At 35.5% G+C, this 21821-nt stretch overlaps 1 protein-coding gene across 2 annotated transcripts; it reads left to right on the top strand.

The window, feature by feature from the left end:
* The first annotated feature begins 2339 nt into the window (after window positions 1–2339).
* Window positions 2340–12518, top strand: LOC107799531 (pyrophosphate-energized membrane proton pump 3). 2 transcript variants are annotated; one of them, XM_016622651.2, is made up of 15 exons: window positions 2340–2616; window positions 3281–3576; window positions 5368–5571; window positions 6293–6444; window positions 6530–6677; window positions 6769–6901; window positions 7010–7182; window positions 7750–7870; window positions 9334–9521; window positions 9626–10063; window positions 10165–10329; window positions 10421–10576; window positions 10669–10780; window positions 11659–11878; window positions 12214–12518. In XM_016622651.2, the coding sequence occupies exons 2-15, from the start codon at window positions 3484–3486 to the stop codon at window positions 12311–12313; spliced, it is 2403 nt and encodes an 800-aa protein (XP_016478137.1). In that variant the 5' UTR covers window positions 2340–2616; window positions 3281–3483; the 3' UTR covers window positions 12314–12518. The 2 variants fall into 2 exon arrangements, with proteins under 2 accessions (XP_016478137.1, XP_016478138.1); XM_016622652.2 differs by having other exon boundaries at window positions 2360–2616; window positions 6300–6444.
* Window positions 12519–21821: the final 9303 nt, after the last annotated feature.

Genomic DNA, 21821 nt, shown 5'->3' with positions numbered 1-21821 from the left:
TCTCTGTTTGAGCAGAATACCTACTTAGTTTATACACCGGATATTACAATGGATTTGTACTGCTTAGTTTCTACGCCGGATATTTGCAATGGATTTGTACCGCAATATTAGAAAGAAAGAGACTGCGGTTTTCTATACGCCTGATATTGCAATGGATTCCTCTACACGGATACTACAATATTTTTTACGCGCGGAGAAGATTTGAGGGCCGAAATTTTTGTCCGTCTCCATTTTTAGTTTTAATATAGTGTATACAATATTTTGCTTGGCCGAAAAATTCCATATCCGACGAACTTTCTTTCTTCCTTTGCTATTTAGTCACATACAATGATACAAACACATTGTATTCTGTACAAATTTACTTAAAACATTGTATTTTTGTATAAATACATTATTTTTTTGTCTGTATTTATATATTTCGAAGGTTTCTATTTTTTATTACAGCTAAATACACATGTATCTATGCATGATTACATGATATAAACATTGAGATACACTGAATACAAACATTAAAATAGAACAAAATATAAACAATGAATACATTTAATTTTAAAATACAATGAAATATAGTAAAATATACTGAATACAAATAGAAATACAGTGAATACAACAATAATAACATGTATCGGGAATAACTAAAATGTTGCTAATACAAATTCATTTGAATACACTGAATATAAAATAGCGAATACAATAAATACAAACATTGAATCTAATGAATGCAACAGTAAAAAAAATATTGAAACACACTAAACACTAAAGTTAAATACAACAGTTATATACAACTGAAAAATTATTCTAATTAATTGGGTTGATAATGAGGCATGTAAGAATTGATTTTGTTGAGTTATATTAGGAGTGTATAATTAATATTATTTCCGTTATTAGACAACTGGACATACCTGTTTTTAAGGTGATTGCGGTTAATGTATTCATGAATACATGGCACAAATACATTTGAATACATGCGCGTACAACTGGACTGCCCTGATTTTAGGTGCTTTTTGCTGCTGTATTCATGAATACAACAACACAAATACATGTGCGTACAACTGAACTACCCTGATTTTAGGCGCTTTTTGCTGCATGTTTTCATGAATACAACAACGCGAATACATGCGCGTACAACTGGACTACCCTGATTTTAGGCGCTTTTTGCTGCTGTATTCATGAATATAGCCCGCGAATACAGCGAATACAATACCGTAACAATTGAATAATAGTTATAAAAAATAATTATGTATATGATAGCTATAAAAAATTAATAATCACATAGTGATTTTTAAAAATTCCTCATTTAATATAGATGTCATCCGTTACCTTTACTAGTCCATCGAGATCGTCCATTATCACAAAATCCTTTTTTTTGTTTTGTCACATTATTATTCTACTAGCACGTGAGTTTTTTTGGGTCACCAATCGTGCTAAGGACAATTATAGAAGTTGAATAGGCATTTGCAGAAGATGGTTGCAAAGATGGGCTAAATGGGTGCACGCATCCAATAGCGTACGTAGGCTGACCGCATAATCTAAGAACGAAGAATGAAGCATGTGTTATTATGAATTAAGTTTTGTAATTGAATAAAATTGAATCATCTTAATATTATCGTAGGAAGATATTTGTGATCTTGGGAATTGTAAAGTCTGATTCGTTCACAATAATCTATATTCGTCGTCACAAATATTTGAATAGTGTTCCTACGTCTCTTATTTAAATATCTCGTTCTTTAAGATAACTTGCATGAATCTTCTTTTGACTATTTTGTGTTTTGAGCATAGCCCTTAAAATCATATTACATGCGATACTAAAGTTAGTATGTGTTTAGAATATCATCCGAACTAACTAAACGAAAAAGAAAAATAAATTAGTTGAAGTAAAATGTACAATTTTTTGATTTTTGCTTTCTCCAAATCAAATTAAAATTAGAAAAAGAACAATTTTAAGTTCCTTTACTTTTACTTTTTCCTTCATTTCTTTCTATTTCCTTAGTTTTTAAGCATATCAAAGTATTTGGATCTTTCTTTATAACTAACAAGCATTTAGATGTAAATTATCTAATCTCTTAACCGAAAAAGAAAAACTTGGAATTTAATGTAGTAATAAAGATCTCAGTGATTAGTTAGACTTTTCCAATTAGGGCACCAGTTTTACCAAGAGAAGCAACAAAAAAAACTGTAAAATCTTATATTTATCAGGAACTAGCAGCATATCCGAAAATTCTGTCAGTTGAGGAGAAGGCCCACAACAGGACACGGCAGCAAAAACACGTTGGATTGCACATGTGGCATTCACTAATTGGAGTATGCACATAAGTCAACATTTGTTATTTCACCTAATCTAAACGCATTGAGAGAAAAAAACACACATACACACACAGAGAATACAGACACTTTCAGAGTTTCACAGTTTCACTCTCTCGTCGGCTTCGCTGCCCCAAGTTCCGTTTCAACATTCTCTTCTAAGCTTCCTCTTCGCGTCACTCAATTGAGATCTGAAGGTTCTAGAAAGTTTTCGAGGCCGATCGGACCGCGGAGTTGAATATATCCTTTTTCCGGCGAGGAGTTTTGTTTTCCGCCTCGTCAGTGTTTCGGATCCGGATCTGCGTATGCGTGCTCGTAAGAATTTCTGCGTTCATTGATCTATTTGTTTTTTCACACTTTAATTATCAGTTTGATTTGATTTTAAGTTTTTGTAACTGCTGCACTCGTATTTTAGGATGAGCTTGTGTTTCACGATTTTTTAATATCTAATTGCTACAGCATTGATCAGTCTCAAATGTGTTTCTTTGCAAATTCGTTGATTTCGTTGGTAGGTTTATAGTTTGAAATTGTTCCTTTTGTTACTTTTCGAGGTTTTCAATACGTTCCGTTCATTGTGTCTTCTGCTGTTCAAATTGACTACTTTTTAACTCTTTTGTTTGATAATGGTAGTTTGATTATTCTTGTTTCTGTTAGTCTAGCATTGTGTTTGGACATTCCATCTGTTTTACAATTTCTGGGTTTGTGAATAAGCTCTAAGTTGTAACAGCTCTACTGGTATTTTTAGTGTGAGATTGTGTTTCATACTTCAGCTTTGATCAATTTCCAATGTATTTTTTTTGTAAGTTCATTGATTTTTGAATATTGAGCCGATGGTCTATCGGAAATAGCCTCTTAAGGTCTGCGTACACACTACCTCCCCAGACCCCAGTTGTGGGATTTTACTGGGCTGTTGTTGTTGTTATATTGATTTTTGAATATGTAATGTCTGATAGAATGTTTTTGGTTCTTTTTTCTCTAGGACCTGAAGAATTTTTTGAGAGAGTTTAACAGTTGAGAAGGAAACATCACAGCTGCCTGAACACGAGCTAAGGAATTAGTGGAATTGATTAACAAAAGAAATTCAAAATACAGCGACCAGGTTCAGGGGGCGATTTGCCCCAAAGCAGTGAGTTCAGCCCTTTCCCAGTAGCACGAAGGGTAAATTCTTTCCAAACCGTTGCAATGGATGATGACATGGAAGGAGGGAACTTGGGCCCTTACCAAGATAGGCCAAGGACATTTCCTAGCATGAAGAGTAAAGCTTATACACCATGGGTAAGTTACATTATTTGCGAGCACATGCTTTTCGGTTGACTTAAAATCATGCCTTTTGATTCTTTCATGGAGGAACATTTACTTTGATCAAGCCTTTAGGAGAGAATGGCATGCTCATTTTTGTTGTTTATTTTTACTAAATCTTTTTATGCTCCTTAGTTTTCTCCCTTTGTAGTGCTTTTAGATATGTTCTCGCTCTTTAATATGGATCATAAAAGAATTAAAGTACTTTTTAATTTTATTTTCATATTTTACTTAAATAAAATGGAAAAAATTAATTATTGTCTTTAATAATAAATTTTTGAGATTATTTATTAACTTATATAATATTAACTATTAAGTAAATCTCTTCATGTCCTCATTCGTAATTTGATATTTAAAAGCACTTTTTGAAAAGCTTGGCCAAACACAAATTATTGCTCAAACGTACTCTTCAGATAAATTAACCAAACACAAACTGCTTTTCGATAAGCACTTTTGAAAAAAACACTTTTCAAAATAAGCTGATTTTTACAGCTTGGCCAAACAGGCTATTAGAGAATAAAGATATCTGAAGGGCTTAACCTGAAATATGAACTTGTAGTTTAGCGCTAAACTAGGCTTTCTGAAAAATAATAATCAGTGATTTACGATTTAATAGTTCTTTCTTATTCTTTTCATGTCTTTTTTAGCGGTCAATATCTTATTGATGTCACTCCAAGACGGTGTTTTAATTTACATAAGTGGTATAATGTGTACGATTGGTCCATAGCCTCCCTAAAATTCTAACCAACTATAACTACAAAATGGTACTCTCTTTACACTAAAAGTCCAAAAATAAGATAAATAAAATAAGAGAGGAACCATGACTTAAGCCAATGGTTTATCAACTCTTTAAATAAACTATATTTTCTTCTTTTCCATATTCACCAAAAAATTAAAGAAGGTTCGTCTTCCAAATCACCTTATTTAGCATCTAAGCCTCTCGTTCTCCAACTTATGGTTGATTCTGACTAGATATGTTCACCTTCTCATGCTTTTTGGTGAAGAATCAGTTGAGCCATTTCATTTTGGCTATTTAAATGCATTTTATTTGTTTGTTTACTTTACTGAAAGCTTGTATTACATTTTTCCTTAAAAGTATCAATTATCGGAAGGCGTTTGCCTCACAATGTTATACATGCTATATACCCTGGCCTCTCTTGAAGAGAACTATGTTTCATTAAATATTGTCTGCCGAAGAATTAAATGATCTTTTTTGACAAGCAGATGATAAGTACCTCTGTTCTCAATCTGTAGTTCATGGTTATAGTCATTCTACCTAAAGTGTTATTCACCGTTCATTTGCTCATGTCTACATTTCTAAATTAGTAGATAAACGTAAATGATGTGCCCCTTTTCGACCTGTTTGTCTAATAGTAAACATCTCTGATCTTTGAATCTAGCACAAATAGTTGCACCACATCAGAATGAATATGTTGAAAATTAAAGATGATACTAGCTTTCAGTCAGGGGAGCTTGTTACAATTTTGTAATGCAAAATAAATGAGGAGGGCCAGCATCCTAAAAGTATACAAAAACTTGAAACTTTTAACCAGCAGTGCCTCCTCTATCTGTAGAAACCAGTTATTCATCACTTGCTTGTTTAAGATTAGCTGTTCTAGTTGTTCACTGTTGCTTAAATAATAAGATTGTTGAATAAGAAGCTTCTTTCAGCGGATAACAGCATAATTTAATTTCCTTCTTTTTTCATAGTTTACTCTTCAAATTTCTAAGTATTTGTTTTAATATTATCATTGCTGTTTCATGCAGATTTTTCGTGTTCTCACGAGGATAAATGTTCGCGTTCTTTTGGTGCTCCTGCTTGTTTGTTTTGGGGCTATCTTTTACATTGGTGCAAGCACCTCGCCGATCATTGTGTTTGTGTTTTCAGTTTGTATCATCAGCTTTTTTGTGTCGATTTATCTTACTAAGTGGGTGCTGGCAAAGGATGAGGGACCTCCTGAGATGTCCGAGGTACAATCTTCTTGATCAGTTTCTAAGTTCTCTTTCAAAATTTTCCTGTTTTGTTTTTTTCTGCTTCTAACACGTAGATCAGAAAGTTTGGACAATGTTTTTTCATATCATACTAGATCATATTTTTCTTTTGGTATGGGTTTCTAGACTTCTTTTATTTTATTCATTTGTTAATTTTTGGGTGGAAGATAGAGGTGGATAGAGTTGATGGGTAATGCCATGAGGGAGGCAGGAATGGTTTTGTATCCAAAACCTTAATCATGGTTAAGGAGCTCCATTGTTTGGGCTAGCCCATGATCATCATGTACGAGTGGTTGTTTCAAGGGTTAAAGTTGTGTGCTAGAGTACTGCAGAAGATACCATGGAGGTCCAGCATGGTGACTACCTCTGCTTTTGCTTGTCACCTTCACCTGCCAACCAAAAAAATGATCTATTCCTGCCATTTTCATTTCCTTTCTCCATGCTCCTAGATTACACGCCACCTGACCTTGGAATCCTTCATAGCCATAAGATTTTCAGAGAGAAGTGGATTTGAAGGCAAAATTTTCTTATTCCATTGATATGGGAACTTTAATGTAAATAAATTGGTAAAAGCTTGATGATATTGATGGCAGCACCCAACATGCAGAAACTTGGATTTGCAGTCATGATTTTGCTCCTATTTCATTGTAATATGTTAAGTATAGTCTTAAAGTCTTAAGCTCATTATGTAACTTGCTAGATATCAGATGCAATACGTGATGGAGCTGAAGGTTTCTTCAGGACTCAGTATGGGACTATCTCCAAGATGGCATTATTGCTTGGACTGGTTATATTTGCCATATATTTATTCCGTAACACAACTCCTCAGCAAGAATCGTCTGGCTTAGGCAGGTAATGGCAGATTTTGAGTTGGATAATTTCTCTTCTTTCAGGAAAAGTTTGAGTTTACTTTATGATACTTCCCATGCTGATGTAGGGCAACATCTGCTTATATTACTGTTGCTGCTTTTCTTTTCGGGGCTCTATGTTCTGGTGTTGCTGGGTACGTTGGCATGTGGGTGTCAGTACGTGCTAATGTCCGAGTATCAAGTGCAGCAAGACGGTCGGCTCGCGAGGCTCTGCAGGTTCTTTTTTTCACTTTTCAATATAATGCTCAACAGGAGCAACACTAAGGTCCTCTGTTGTAGAAATTGACTTCAGATCTTTCTGATGTAGATAGCTGTACGTGCTGGTGGATTTTCAGCATTGGTGGTCGTTGGAATGGCTGTAATGGGTGTTGCTATTCTTTATGCAATTTTGTATGTGTGGTTGGGGGTGGATTCACCTGGCGCAATGAAGTCAACCGATTGTGAGTAAAATCTGCTAACATTTCACATTGTTTTGTTTCACTAAGATGTACATTTGACTTTGAATGTCTGTTTTCTAGTTCACATTATGACTTCTCATCTTTATGCAGTGCCTCTTCTACTTGTTGGGTATGGTTTTGGAGCTTCATTTGTTGCCCTTTTTGCTCAGTTGGGTGGTGGAATATTCACAAAGGCTGCTGATGTTGGAGCTGATCTTGTCGGAAAAGTAGAGCAGGGTATACCTGAAGATGACCCACGCAATCCTGCTGTAATTGCAGATCTGGTATTAATCTGCTCTCTTTTTAATGTCTTCTTTCATTTTCTTCTATGAACTTTTGTGTTTATCATGCATTAGCATTAGGCATTTCTGTCATGTATTCTAGCTGGAAGTTGTATGAACGATCTCATTAACTTCTACTTTATGCACCATGCACCTAGTTAATGCAGTGGAATCCCAAGTTTAAGTTTAAACAGTACTTAAACTGTGAGATACAAACATCTCTTGGTGCTTGAGTAGAACAAGTGATTCTCATTTTTCTACATGAAAGTTATCTCCTTAGAGAAATTTCTTGGAGTTTAAAGAAGAATGTTTTTGTCTTCTTTGAGGCCCCTATTATCAATTGTTTCACATCCTAGCTTTGTGCTTGCTATGTTAGCACCTAATAAAAAGAAATATACGAAAAAGAGAAAAGTTTGCTATTGCGAAATATTAAACATATAAAAGGAATTATGGAGTATTGATATCTGCTCCGTCAATTCATTAACTGGAGATTCTCACTACCTATAATGTTGTTTTTTTGGTTTCAAATTGATGTGTCTAATGCTAACCTTATAAATTTCCGATTGTAAGGTAGGAGACAATGTTGGTGACTGTGCTGCTCGAGGTGCAGATCTTTTCGAAAGTATTGCCGCGGAGATTATTAGTGCAATGATACTAGGAGGAACCATGGCTAAACACTGCAAAATTGAAGGTAGCTTGACACTCACACTTGAGTTGATTTAATTTAACTTAAGTTGCTGCAGAAATTTGGTTCTGAAGGTGAGTGGTAATCTTGGTGGGAATGTATCAAAAAGACGAATGTAATATGTCAACCCTTGCACTTGAATCCAAATATTATGAAACAGGGAATTTTGTAACATAGGTGGGTGTACTGTGATGATGAAACTGCTTATGTTTGCAAATGAGAGACATCAAGTGTTTGCCGATCAGTGCTGTACAACCCAAAAAGCCCCCAAAAGCGCTGAAGTCAGTGGAGTTATAGGTGTTTGAGAGCAAATGCAATTAAAACACGTGATTTAGTGAGCACAGAGCTGTTGGTGGGTTGTTTTGGGTAAGATGCACATGTCATCAACTTAGTGCCTTCGCCGAAGCACTGCTAAGCTGCGCGATAGTGTGCCTTTGACAAAACTGTTGGAGATGCTGCTAATTATAGTGTGGGGGAGAAAAGGTCTTGTAACGATAATTGTCTTAAAGTGTTGTTTCTCCCACGGTTAAGTTTTTTCATCTTAAATTGGATAACAGCTGCAGCTTAGCTTAATTGGCTGTTATTACCCCACTGTGTTGTCGATTGAAACTGCGGACTCCAGGTACCATAAATGAGCTCTTAGTATTTTTATTAACTATAGTAGAGAGTAGAAAGTGAGGATTTTGTATCCAAATGGAGTGGGAAGGAGGGTGAGGATTCATGAAGCCGACATGAACTAGCTTGGGGCTGAGGCATAGTTGTTGTAGTTGTATGGTAGTCACTAGACAGAATGAAACTGCATCAATTTCCCACCTTTAAAGGCTTATTTTTTAGAATTTTTTCGATGGTGATTTATTGATGTGGTAGGAAAAATCTCCGCATACAACTTGTGTACAAAAAGTAGAGAACTTCACCCAGAACATGATTCTCAGTTATGCTTGTTATATGTTTGTTTCACTAGCAATGTTTCAAAGGCGAAAAGCTTTAAAACGCTCCATATCTATTGGGGCTTTAAGCGCAAAGTGCAGTTAAAGTATGGGCTTTAGTAAAAAAAGCACTATGAAGAAAAAAAAAATTTAAAATGTATACTTAATATAGGAAAAAAGTAACAAACTCATTCTTAATGTTTTCCTCAACAATTACTACATCTCTTTGTCAATTATATTTATTGTTTAGTACTGCGTGATTCAAGATAGAACTCATGAACAATGAGACGCATGCCCTTAGTGCCTTGCCTACACCGAAGCGCACCTTAAGCGACATGAAGCGCCCTCTTGAGCTTTTGTGAGCTTCAGGAACGACTAGTTAGTAGAAATATATGTATATAAAATGATGACTATCTTTCCTCTTGATGTAGCTGAATACTTCTGTTCCTAGAAATGATCTCATTATATGTGATGCCTCCTATGTGATCTGCTGTTTCCTTGCAGTTTTCTGTTTTATCTAATATATGTTGATTTCTTCTGCAGATCCATCTGGCTTTATTCTGTTTCCTCTAGTTGTTCATTCTTTCGACCTGGTTGTATCATCTGTTGGCATATTCTCTATCCGGAACAAAAGGGAATCTGGAGTAATTGGCACTGTAGAGGATCCCATGAAAACTCTTGAAAAAGGGTACTCGGTGACAATATTGTTAGCTGTTCTGACATTTGGTTTGGTAAAGTTTTATTTTCCTTGGAACATTATCCACCATTTTTTCTCCTATTAGTTACATGACTTTCAGTGTGTTTTCTCTGCTAATAGTTTTCATTGCATTTGCAGTCCACACGGTGGTTACTATATACTGAACAGGCGCCTTCTGCTTGGTTGAATTTTGCTTTGTGCGGTCTGGTTGGAATTGTAACTGCTTATGCCTTTGTTTGGATATCAAAGTACTACACTGACTACAAATATGAGCCTGTGCGTACCTTAGCCCTTGCTAGCTCCACTGGTCATGGAACGAACATAATTGCGGGTGTTAGTTTAGGTCTGGAATCCACAGCTCTACCTGTCCTTGTCATAAGCTTGGCTATTGTTTCTGCTTTCTGGCTTGGTCGCACTTCGGGATTGATAGACGAGGCTGGAAACCCAACTGGGGGGTTGTTTGGTACTGCTGTAGCAACTATGGGAATGCTTAGTACAGCAGCATATGTTCTCACCATGGATATGTTTGGTCCAATAGCTGATAATGCTGGTGGAATTGTTGAGATGAGCCAACAGGTGATTTTAATGCTTCTGAGCTAAAGCATTAGGTCATGACTTTTTTTCCCCTCTTAATCTTTTATTGGCTTGGTAAGTTCACTAAGCTTTTTTGTGTACAGCCCGAGAGTGTTCGTGAGATCACTGATGTTCTTGATGCTGTTGGGAACACTACGAAAGCTACTACCAAAGGATTTGCAATTGGATCTGCAGCACTTGCATCCTTTCTCCTGTTCAGTGCCTATATGGATGAGGTAGCTGCATTTGCCCAGGAACCCTTCAAGCAGGTACGGAATTGCTTTGACTTTCTTTTTGGCCTTTTTCTTTAATTACATTAACTTTCTGGTGCAGGACTAATAATATTTAATTAATATGCAGGTTGACATAGCGATACCTGAAGTATTTGTTGGGGGATTACTGGGATCTATGCTCATCTTTCTGTTCAGTGCATGGGCCTGTTCGGCTGTTGGTCGAACTGCTCAAGAAGTAGTCAATGAAGTAAGAAGACAGTTTATTGAGAGGCCAGGGATCATGGTTAGTAGTGTTACCGTTCAGAAGGTTTACTTGCATTGCAGAATACTCATGGAGAGACTGAAGTTAATTGATGTTACTTTTACTGGTGGCAGGACTACAAGGAGAAGCCAGATTATGGTCGATGTGTGTCCATTGTTGCATCTGCATCTTTGAGGGAGATGATTAAACCTGGAGCCCTAGCTATCATATCCCCCGCGGTTGTTGGTGAGTCTTGCACTCGTTAATCATTTTCTTCATGCTTTACGATAACTGTTTTCCTGCTAAAACCTAGGTCAACTGTGTTTGGTCCTTTAGAACTCTTTGTCTGAACTTTTAAGTCTTGTCTAAATTTGCCTTCTGATATAATCTTTGTCATGGATTTATTCAATCAGTTCGTTAATCTTCTCATGTATGTGCTCTTAGATGCATCTGCTTGCATTTTCTGTGGAGTGTCTGGGTAAATTATCTGCTACTTTAACTCTCTTTGAATCACATCATCAGGTCTTTTTTATCTTTTTTTTTTTTCCTTTTATTACTTGTTTGTGTTTTCAGTTATTCCCACATGTTCATTTTGTGGAAGCTTAGCCACTTGATATTGCAAAGTAACAACTAGCTTAGAATTGCAAAAGGGGTGTTGTGAGGTGAGGTATCACTGAGAAATGGGAGTTTTGCTAATCACTAAGTGATATCAGTGAGCATCTACATCTGTACAAATCTTACCTTGCACGTCTTTCTGCTGAAACATCTACACTTGTCCAAATTCTATGCGTTCACCACATCGCGTGATTCTCTGTTGATTATTTTCCTCAGCAGTGACAGTACTATATGTTACCTGAATATAGTACATTGTCAATTATTTTCTCATCGTTCCTGTTAGGTTACGTCTATTGTATCTGCACTCTGTAGTTTATCTTTGGCGCCCTCCACCACATTATAAGTATAATCTGAGGGAGAATTCTTTACAATCTGTTTATTCTCCTTTTGTGCACACGTACCTGCAAATTCTAATTCTTAATTGTGCTTTCAAGTTTGTGTTTTCATAATCTTCTTTGATCTCAGTATAGTATTTTGAGTCTATTGTGTTCATCTTGGTCTCTGTACAGGTTTTCTTTTCCGCATTTTGGGCTACTACACGGGACATCCTCTTCTTGGGGCTAAAGTTGTAGCGTCCATGTTGATGTTTGCCACAGTTTCTGGTATTCTTATGGCTCTTTTCCTCAACACTGCTGGTGGAGCCTGGGATAATGCAAAGAAGTACATAGAAACAGGCGCTCTTGGAGGCAAGGGGAGTGACACCCACAAAGCAGCAGTTACAGGAGACACGTAAGTGTGGTTAGACCATTCATATGTTCTCAAGCTATGTTGTTTCGATCCTTTGAGAATGACGGCTGCGCCGATGTCAGATCTTCCAAATATTTCTGGAAGATACGACATGGGTGTGACTATTTTTGAAGGATCCGAGCAACATAGTTTCCAGTGTTTGTAGAGTCGTATTACTCACAGGTCATTGATGCAGCTCTGTTATATGCATTCATTTTTTTCTTTTGCTTGCATAATTGTTCTAAATTCTCTTGAGTCATGACAATAGATCTTCTCTTAAGTTAACAAAATTATACGGCCGTGCTGCACAGTACTTACAATTTCTTTTGTGTTTGCAGGGTAGGAGACCCATTCAAAGATACAGCCGGACCTTCTCTGCATGTACTAATCAAAATGCTTGCAACAATAACCCTTGTGATGGCTCCTATCTTTTTATGAGAATTAAAGTTTAAGAGATTTTGAAATATACGGCATCAGTTTGTAGGAGCTTTTCTATGTTCATTGGATATTGACGAGAGATGTAACATCCTAGTTATAAAACGAGAATACCACATTTTTTGGCACATGAATTCCAACTATAGGCAACTCTTTTTTAGTTTTAGATCTCTGAATTCTCGGTTAAAGCTGTTTCTTTCGCTTCCCATATCTTTGCTTGGTTGCTGTTTCCTTTCATGGTTTGTTTTTCGTTCCTTTTTCATTTTTTCCTAATCGTGACAGGGTAGATTCTTCCCATGACATTTAGAATGTTGGTTTACTTGCGTTCTTTACATTTGCTTGCAGATTGCTTGGCAGTTAATAATGTTGCCCCGTGACTTGAAATTAAACCAAGGTTCATATCTAAGTATATTGATCGCTAATTTAATTGCTAATTATTCACAGTTTAGAAAGCACCCCGTCTTAGTTTTCTGGCCCTGCCTTCACTTGGGCAGTTTAAATTACTGAAAGTTCAAACAGGATAATTGTATTATATGTTGTCTCAAGGAAAAAAGTCTCTTTTGTTTTTCTGTTCCTTTGTATTTTTTTGGGGTGCGGTGGGGTGTTGTGATGCTTAGTGTTACGCTCTAAAGCAGATTTTCCATCGGCAAAATACAAGATATGATGGGTGGATAAGAAAGTAAATTGATACGTTTTAACGCCACACAGGTCTTAGGCTAATTTAGCAGCACCGCTAGTAGATTGAGCGGTACTCCAACAGACTACATTGCTAAATGTAAAGGTGAATTTGTATCGTGGAGAGTACCACAAAAAATAAAATAAATTCAGGAACTTTGTTAGCTTTGATATACAATAAGTAGAAAGAGAAATCTTATTCAACCAAAAACTCGAATCTCCAAGAACTGGTGTCAACATGAGCAGAGGCGAATTCAGTATTTAGAGGCTTCGGGTGTCAAAATTTTTATTACAATTTACATTGTCTAAATAGGGTATAAATTTAATCGGTTTGGTCTTTTCGGTTTCGGTTCGGGTTATTCGTCTTTGGAGTTAATATAAACAAATCGATCGAGTAAAAAGATTACGTAATAATTATGATAACTTGAAAAAAAAACATAAAATTTCAACTGAATAATGCATTTTGTACAAGAAAAAAGGCTCGTTATCACTTTATATATAGATACTTAAGGCAAAAATAATATTAATAAGCACTCTAAACATAAAGTAAGTTTACAGACATTTTTTAATTTATATTTTTTTATGAAAATTAACTCACTTGATATTATATATATACAATTATCGTACTTTAGAGCAATCCGACAACAAAATAAACTTTCATCATTAATTAAAACAATAACTTATTCAAGGATTTTTTTTCCTGCTTTCTTCAAATAGATTATCAAAGTTGTGGTCCCGGAGGAAACAATTAATTTTTTATTATCTATTAATAAATCACGGAGGAGTTAGGAAAGTGCAACAATGGGGATTTCTTTGAAAAGATTTGCAAAAGATTTTTTTTTAAAATTTTCTGTTAAATGGTTAAAGAGAAAAGAAAGGAGAAAAGAAATTTAAAAATAAACTAATAAGATTAAAGAAAAAGTCAATAGGACCTACTAATAAACAAAAAAGAGCAATTAAGTAAAGAGAGAAGAGACAAAGAATCATCCTAATTATAGTTGTCTTAAATGCACCCAAACAAAAGCTTTTAAAAAGGTGAGCCAGGTTAAGGTGAGCCCGGTTGGATTCGAATCCCCACCATTGGGCTGAATTTATAATATTGAAGGTGCCACTTAAAATATTTATATGCATTTCTTCTATATATAAATACATGTATATATACTATTGCATAGTCTCGGCCAAAACTTGTGGATGACGTACCATCTCATCCATTACACATAGATCCGCCCTGAACAAGAGCTAAGTTTGAGTAAGATAGGACTATTAGGTTTATATCCTCAAAGTTTTTGGCTATGCATAAAATTTTGCAGGTATTTCCAATAACGAAGGTTAAGGCCCCACTTTCCCACGCGAGGAACCATCATTATTTAAACCAAAGATAATATGGTGGTAATCATAAAAAATTTAAAGGATACATTAAGCTCATGCTAAGCACGGGTCTTAGAGCCAAACCACACAGGTTTATTATTTATTAATCATAAGAAATTCTATGGTAACATTAGAGAACCTTAAAATTAATGCGTCAAGATTATAAAGGAGTACTGGAAGATATACTTTTGAAAGATTTTCATGACTACAAAAGTTAAAAGAAAGACTTGGGTCTAATGATGACTAAATAACATATTTAAATGTGGAGCTCATATTTAATACAGTTATGTATGCATTAAAATAACTATTCGTACGTTGAAGGAATCATATTAGTGTTCTATAAACAAAAAAAGTTATAAAAGTAACAAAAGTGGCATATAAATATGGGATTAGGTGAGGAAGAACTTTGGGGTCGTTGGCCTCATTCATTGTATATATATATTTACTGTCAATCCTAGATTGCTCGTGGGCGGCCTAAAATTTTAGACAACTAGGCAAGTTGTTCGAAAAATAGATCGGCACGATATATAATAAAGAAAAAGTAAAATAACTGTTATAAGAGAAATCAAATTATGTTGGATGTCTATTCTTCCTTCATGATCTTCTCAAATGCTTAATGACATATTCAATGACATATTTTTATTCACTTTTCATGCTTATGTAAAGGCCTTGTAATAGATAAGAAAAACACACAATTGAAAAAGAAATAAGAATCTCTCTTTCTCTCTATATATCTTAGCTTGTTTTTCCTTGTTCGATATTGTTATTTTGAGTTATATTTATAACACGTTATCAGCACGATTGTCACCTTCATTTTTACAATCACATCCTAGTTGTGTTCGATTCTCCTTCAGGTATATCACTATATATTCTTTTAGTTTATGGTAATATATATGCACCAATATGCTATTTATTAACAAATTCATATACTGTTAAGCATTTATTTTAGTTGATCATGTTACTGAAGTTCTCTTACCTTGCTTATTGTTAAAGAAAATATAAGATATAGATCTTAAGTGCATTAAACTAACAAAAAATAATTTAATAAATATGTGTGGACTTGCGTAGAGCAAAACTTATCTTCAAGACATTCTACAAAAATAAAATAGTGATAACCAAGGTGACAAAGTAATTATTGTACATACTAGTTTAAATTACTTTACAATTGGTGAAAAGTAATATTTGAATACATTCACTCTTATCACCGTATATGGTTATTCCTCAAATCCACGTTTATAATAAATTGCTTTTCTTTTACCATACTAAATATATCTCTTTGTGTTTATTCATATACTCCATAATTCTTATTTATTTGACATATATATATTATATGTTACTTTTTATACTACATATTTGAAGTGATCAACTTCTTAATTAGTTGTCTGATTTATTTTTACAAGTATATTTTCATTAAAAATTATTTGTATTTGTTCTAACCCATTTACTTTTGTGATTAGTTTCAATATGTCAAACTTGTCAAAGCTTGAATTTGTGGCACTAGACATTACCGGGAAGAATTATTTATCATGGGTCCTTGATGCTGAAATTCACCTTGACGCTAAAGGTCTTGGAAATACTATTATACAAGAAAATGAAGCATCAAATCAGGATAAAGCGAAGGCCATGATTTTCCTTCGTCATCATCTACATGAAGGGTTAAAAATTGAATATTTAACTGTAAAAGATCCACTTGAGTTATGGATTAATTTGAAGGATCGATATGACCACCTAAAACTTATGGTATTACCGAAAGCTCGGTATAAATGGATACATTTAAGGTTGCAAGACTTCAAAACCGTAAGTGAGTATAATTCGGCTATCTTTAAAGTAAGTTCTCTATTAAAATTATGTGGAGACACTATCACAGATGAGGACTTATTAGAAAAAATATTTTCTACTTTTCACGCTTCAAATGTGGTGCTACAACATCAATACCGTGAAAAGGGTTTTAAGAAATATTCTGAGTTAATCACATGCCTACTTGTGGCAGAGCAGAATAATACTCTATTAATGAAAAATCATGAAACCCGTCCCACTGGGTCAGCACCATTCCCGGAAGTGAATGCTGTAGCAGCATATGATAAGTCTGAAAGAAAACAAAATAATTACTGTGGTCGTGGACATAGTCGTAGACGTGGACGTGGCAGGGGACGAAATAATTATCATCATTATGGTGGAAGTAATCAGGAGAACAATAAGGGTTCTCAAATTAATCCTTCAAAAAGTAAAATTAGTATGTGTCACCGATGTGGTATGAAAGGTCATTGGGCACGCATTTGTCGTACGCCAGATTATTTTGTCAAACTTTATCAAGCCTCCATTAGAAAGAAAGAAAATAATGTGGAGGCACACTTGACCTTTCAAAATAATGATGATGAAGCAGGTCCCTCAAACAAATATGATTCTGAGGCACATCTTGCATATAAAGATGATGATTTTGGAGGCCTAGCAAATATTACTCATTTAGAAGCTGGAGACTTCTTTGAGGATATTGACTGAAGAACTAATCATCTTATTGGGAATGAAGCTATAATAAAAGTTGTCATTTTGTTATGTTTGCAACTAATTTATTTTTCTTTAGTGTATTTTCCTAATGTTGCTAGTTTCTATATTCCTAATGTATTTCTTAATATATATTTTGTTTGTCTTTCGTATTTCTTATAATGTACTTTTTGATTTTTTTTTATGAAGAATATGAAAGTTTTTCGGTCTTCAGTTGGACTCAAGATTAATAAAGATGATATATGTCTTCTGGATAGTGCTACAACACACACTATTTTAAGAGATAAGAGATATTTCTCTTATTTGGTAATGAAAGAAGCCAATGTTAATACAATATCCGGTAGTACAAAATTAATTGAAGGTTCTGGAAGAGCCAATTTATTACTACCAGGAGGAACAAATTTGGCTATTGATGAAGCACTATATTGTAGTAAATCTCAAAGAAACTTATTAAGTTTCAAAGATATTCGCCAAAATGGCTACCATATTGAGACTACAAATGAGGAAAAGATTGAATATCTTTATATTACTACAATAATGTCTGGTAAGAAATATGTGCTTGAAATGTTACCTGCTCTTTCATCCGGCTTATACTACACAAGTATTAGCAAGATTAAAACGCATGCCATAGTAAATGAAAAGTTTACTAATCAAGATAATTTTATTATTTGGCATGACCGGTTGGGTCATCCTGGTTCTACTATGATGCGTAAAATAATTGAGAATTCACATGGACATTCAATGAAGAACCATAAGATTCTTCAATTTAAAAAATTCTCTTGTGCTGCATGTTCTCAAGGCAAATTAATTATTAGACCATCAGCTATTAAAGTTAGGATGGAATCCCCTACATTTCTGGAACGTATACAGGGTGATATATGTGGGCCCATTCACCCTCCATGTGGACCATTCAGATATTATATGGTTTTGGTAGATGCATCTACAAGATGGTCACATGTGTGCTTACTATCAACTCGCAATATGGCACTTGCGAGATTGTTGGCTCAAATAATAAAGCTAAGAGCACAATTTTCAGATTATGCAATTAAGACAATTAGTTTTGATAATGCTGGTGAGTTTACATCCCAAGCTTTTAATGATTATTGTATATCAACTGGGATAACAATTGAGCATCCGGTTGCTCATGTTCATACACAAAATGGTCTAGCGAAATCATTGATCAAACGCCTCCAATTAATTGCTAGACCAATGCTTATGAGAACAAAACTTCCCATTTCAATATGGGGTCATGCTATTTTACATGCAGCAGCACTTGTGCAGATAAGACCCACAAGTTATCATAAAGTCTCCCCATTGCAATTGGCTTTTGGTCAGGAGCTAAATATTTCTCATCTTAAAATCTTTGGTTGTGCGATATATGTTCCAATTGCTCCACCACAATGCACAAAGATGGGTCCCTAAAGAAGGTTGGGAGTATATGTTGGGTATGAATCTCCTTCTATTATAAAATATCTGGAGCCTATGACTGGAGATTTATTTACAGCAAGATTTTCTGATTGTCATTTTGATGAATCAGTATACCCAATATTAGGGGGAGAAGATAAGCAGCTGAGAAAGGAGATAGATTGGAATGTATTATCAATATCTCATTTAGATCCTCGAACAAATCAATGTGAACAAGAGGTTCAAAAGATAATTCATTTGCAAAAAATTACAAATCAACTGCCATATGCATTCACTGACCTACCAAGGGTGACTAAGTCACATATTCCAGCTGCTAATGCTCCAATTCGAGTGCATATCCCGGTAGGACAATTAATTAAAGCAAATAATTTTAAACCACGCTTGAAACGTGGTAGACCTATCAGTTCTAAGGATAAAAATCCTCGAAAAAGAAAAGGAGCAAATGATCAAAGTGATCATAATACAGAGGTAGTGACTCAAGAAGAGCACAAAGACATAACAAATGATAAAACCTCAAGGGAGGTTCAGGTACCTGAAAATGATAAGAATGAAGAGATCTCAATAAGTTATGTCTTAACGGGAAAAAGATGGAACCGAAATAATATTGTTATCGATAACGTTTTTGCTTATAATGTCGCTATTGAAATAATGCAACAAGATGAGGATCTTGAACCAAAATCTGTTGATGAATGTAGACAGAGAAATGATTGGCCAAAATGGGAAGATGCTATCCAGGCAGAATTAACTTCACTTGCAAAACGTGAAGTTTTTGGGTCTGTAGTCCAAACACCAAATGGTGTTAAGCCTGTTGGCTATAAATGGGTTTTTGTACGTAAAAGGAATGAGAAAAATGAGGTACAAAGATATAAGGCACGCCTTGTTGCACAAGGATTTTCACAAAGGCCTGGTATCGATTATGAAGAGATATATTCTCCTGTTATGGATGCTATAATGTTCCGTTATCTCATTAGTTTTGCTGTCCATAAAAAGCTTGACATGCATTTAATGGATGTGGTTACAGCCTACCTTTACGGCTCACTCGATAATGAGATATACATGAAAATTCCCCAGAGATTTAAAATGCCTGATGCACATAATTCGAAGTCCCGGGAAATATTTTTTATCAAACTACAAAGATCTTTGTATGGTCTAAAGCAATCAGGTAGAATGTGGTATAACCGCCTTAATGAGTATTTATTAAAGGAAGGTTATATAAATGATACCATTTGTCCATGTGTTTTTATAAAGAAAACAACATCAGAGTTTGTTGTACTTGCTGTATATGTTGATGACATAAACCTTATTGGAACTCCTACAGAACTCCAAAAGGCAATTGATTATTTAAAGAAGGAATTTGAGATGAAAGATCTCGGAAAAACAAAATTATGTCTTGGTTTGCAAATTGAACATTTGGCAAACGGGACTTTTGTTCATCAATCTGCCTACATAAAAAAGGTATTGAAACGGTTTTATATGGATGAAGCACATCCATTAAGTACTCCGATGATTGTTAGATCACTTGATGCGAATAAGGATCCGTTCCGACCTCAAGAAAAGAATGAAGAACTTCTTGGTCCTGAAGTACCATATCTTAGTGCAATTGGTGCACTTATGTATCTTGCTAACACTACAAGGCCTGACATAACTTTTTCAGTTAATGTCTTAGCAAGATATAGCTCTGCTCCTACAATGAGACATTGGAATGGAATCAAACACATATTGCGGTATCTAAAAGGGACTATCGATATGGGGTTATTTTATGGCAATGATTGCAGTCCCGATCTTGTTGGTTATGCCGATGCTGGGTATTTATCTGACCCACACAAGGCTCGATCTCAAACAGGCTATGTGTTTACATATGGAGGCACTGCCATATCTTGGCGATCGACTAAGCAATCAATAGTGGCTACTTCATCTAATCATGCTGAGATAATTGCTATTCATGAAGCAAGTCGAGAATGTGTATGGTTGAGGTCTATAATACACCTTATTCGAGACAAGTGTGGTTTGAAGTGTGATAAATTACCCACAATTTTGTATGAAGACAATGCAGCATGCATAGCCCAATTGAAAGGAGGATTCATAAAAGGGGATAGGACAAAGCACATTTCACCAAAGTTATTTTTCACACATGATCTTCAAACGAATGGTGATATCAATGTGCAACAGATCCGTTCAAGTGATAATATGGCTGATTTGTTCACCAAATCTCTACCGACGTCAACCTTCAAGAAACTAGTGTACAAGATTGGGATGCGAAAGCTCAAGGATGTGAATTGATGCTCTCATCAGGGGGAGTTAATACGCGTTGTACTCTTTTTCCCTTACAAGGTTTTGTCCCACTGGATTTTCCTTGCAAGGTTTTTAACGAGGCAACCAAAAGGCATATTTCTAAACATGTGTACTCTTTTTCCTTCACTATGATTTTTTTTTCAATAGGATTTTTTCCTAATAAGGTTTTAGTGAGGCACATTATCTATGGACATCCAAGGGGGAGTGTTATAAGAGAAATCAAATTATGTTGGATGTCTACTCTTCCTCCATGATCTTCTCAAATGCTTAATGACATATTCAATAACATATTTCTATGCTTAATGACATATTCAATGACATATTTTTATTCACTTTTCATGCCTATATAAAGGCCTTGTAATAGATAGGAAAAACACACAATTGAAGAAGAAATAAGAATCTCTCTTCCTCTCTTTCTCTCTATATATCTTAGCTTGTTTTTCCTTGTTCGATATTGTTATTTTGAGTTATATTTATAACAATAACAACGTTATTTTGTAATTTTTTAATCTTAGAGACTATAATAACTAATGATATGTGTAAACAGATCACGAAAATGGTCCTCTCCCTCGTGAGGACCGTCAACCTCGAGGGCCCCCAAAGCTTGGGCCTCTCAAATCACCCCTTCGAAAAAGGTGGGGAGAGTAGACAAGTCTCTGATTACTATTGCCCCAAGCGAGTCGCTTGGGGCGTTCTCCTCGGTTCGGAGAGCTTCAGGATTGGCCTTTTCGGATATACCCACCGGTTGTCGAGTTCGCTGAGAGGCATCCTCGACCTCCATTAACTTGGGGACTTTGCCCGAATCCTTCTCTGATACCACCTCAGTTTGAGGCGTAGACAGACAAACCACCACCGATCCAGCTGCCTTTGAGGCATCAATGGTTTTCTTCACTCGGGCCACCAATACGGACCCATCGTCTTCTTATTCCTCGTCTCCATCCCTTAGACACCGAACTGATTCTTCGGTCAAAGGGATGGTATTCTTTCTCGGCTTACGAGCCGTCCTCTTCTTCAGTTTTAAATCTTTGGAAGTAGAGGCCCTTTTTCTCTTATTATCCTTCACCAGTTTTGGAAAAAAGGCCGAAGTCCCTTCCTCGCCGGGCGGGGGCCTCAAAATCATATCTTTGCCAAGACCTGCAATGTAACGACCCGGCCGGTCGTTTTGACTATTGCAATCCCGTTCCCCTATTTACTGCTCAAATTGTGAATTACAGTTGTTATTTGGCTTGCCGGGGTAATTGGTTTGGGT

This window comes from Nicotiana tabacum, chromosome 12 (assembly GCF_000715075.1).
Source record: "Nicotiana tabacum cultivar K326 chromosome 12, ASM71507v2, whole genome shotgun sequence".
In the NCBI taxonomy this organism is placed as follows: domain Eukaryota; kingdom Viridiplantae; phylum Streptophyta; class Magnoliopsida; order Solanales; family Solanaceae; genus Nicotiana; species Nicotiana tabacum.
Note: the sequence above shows the minus strand (reverse complement) of the source record. Positions and strands in the feature narration are given on the sequence as shown.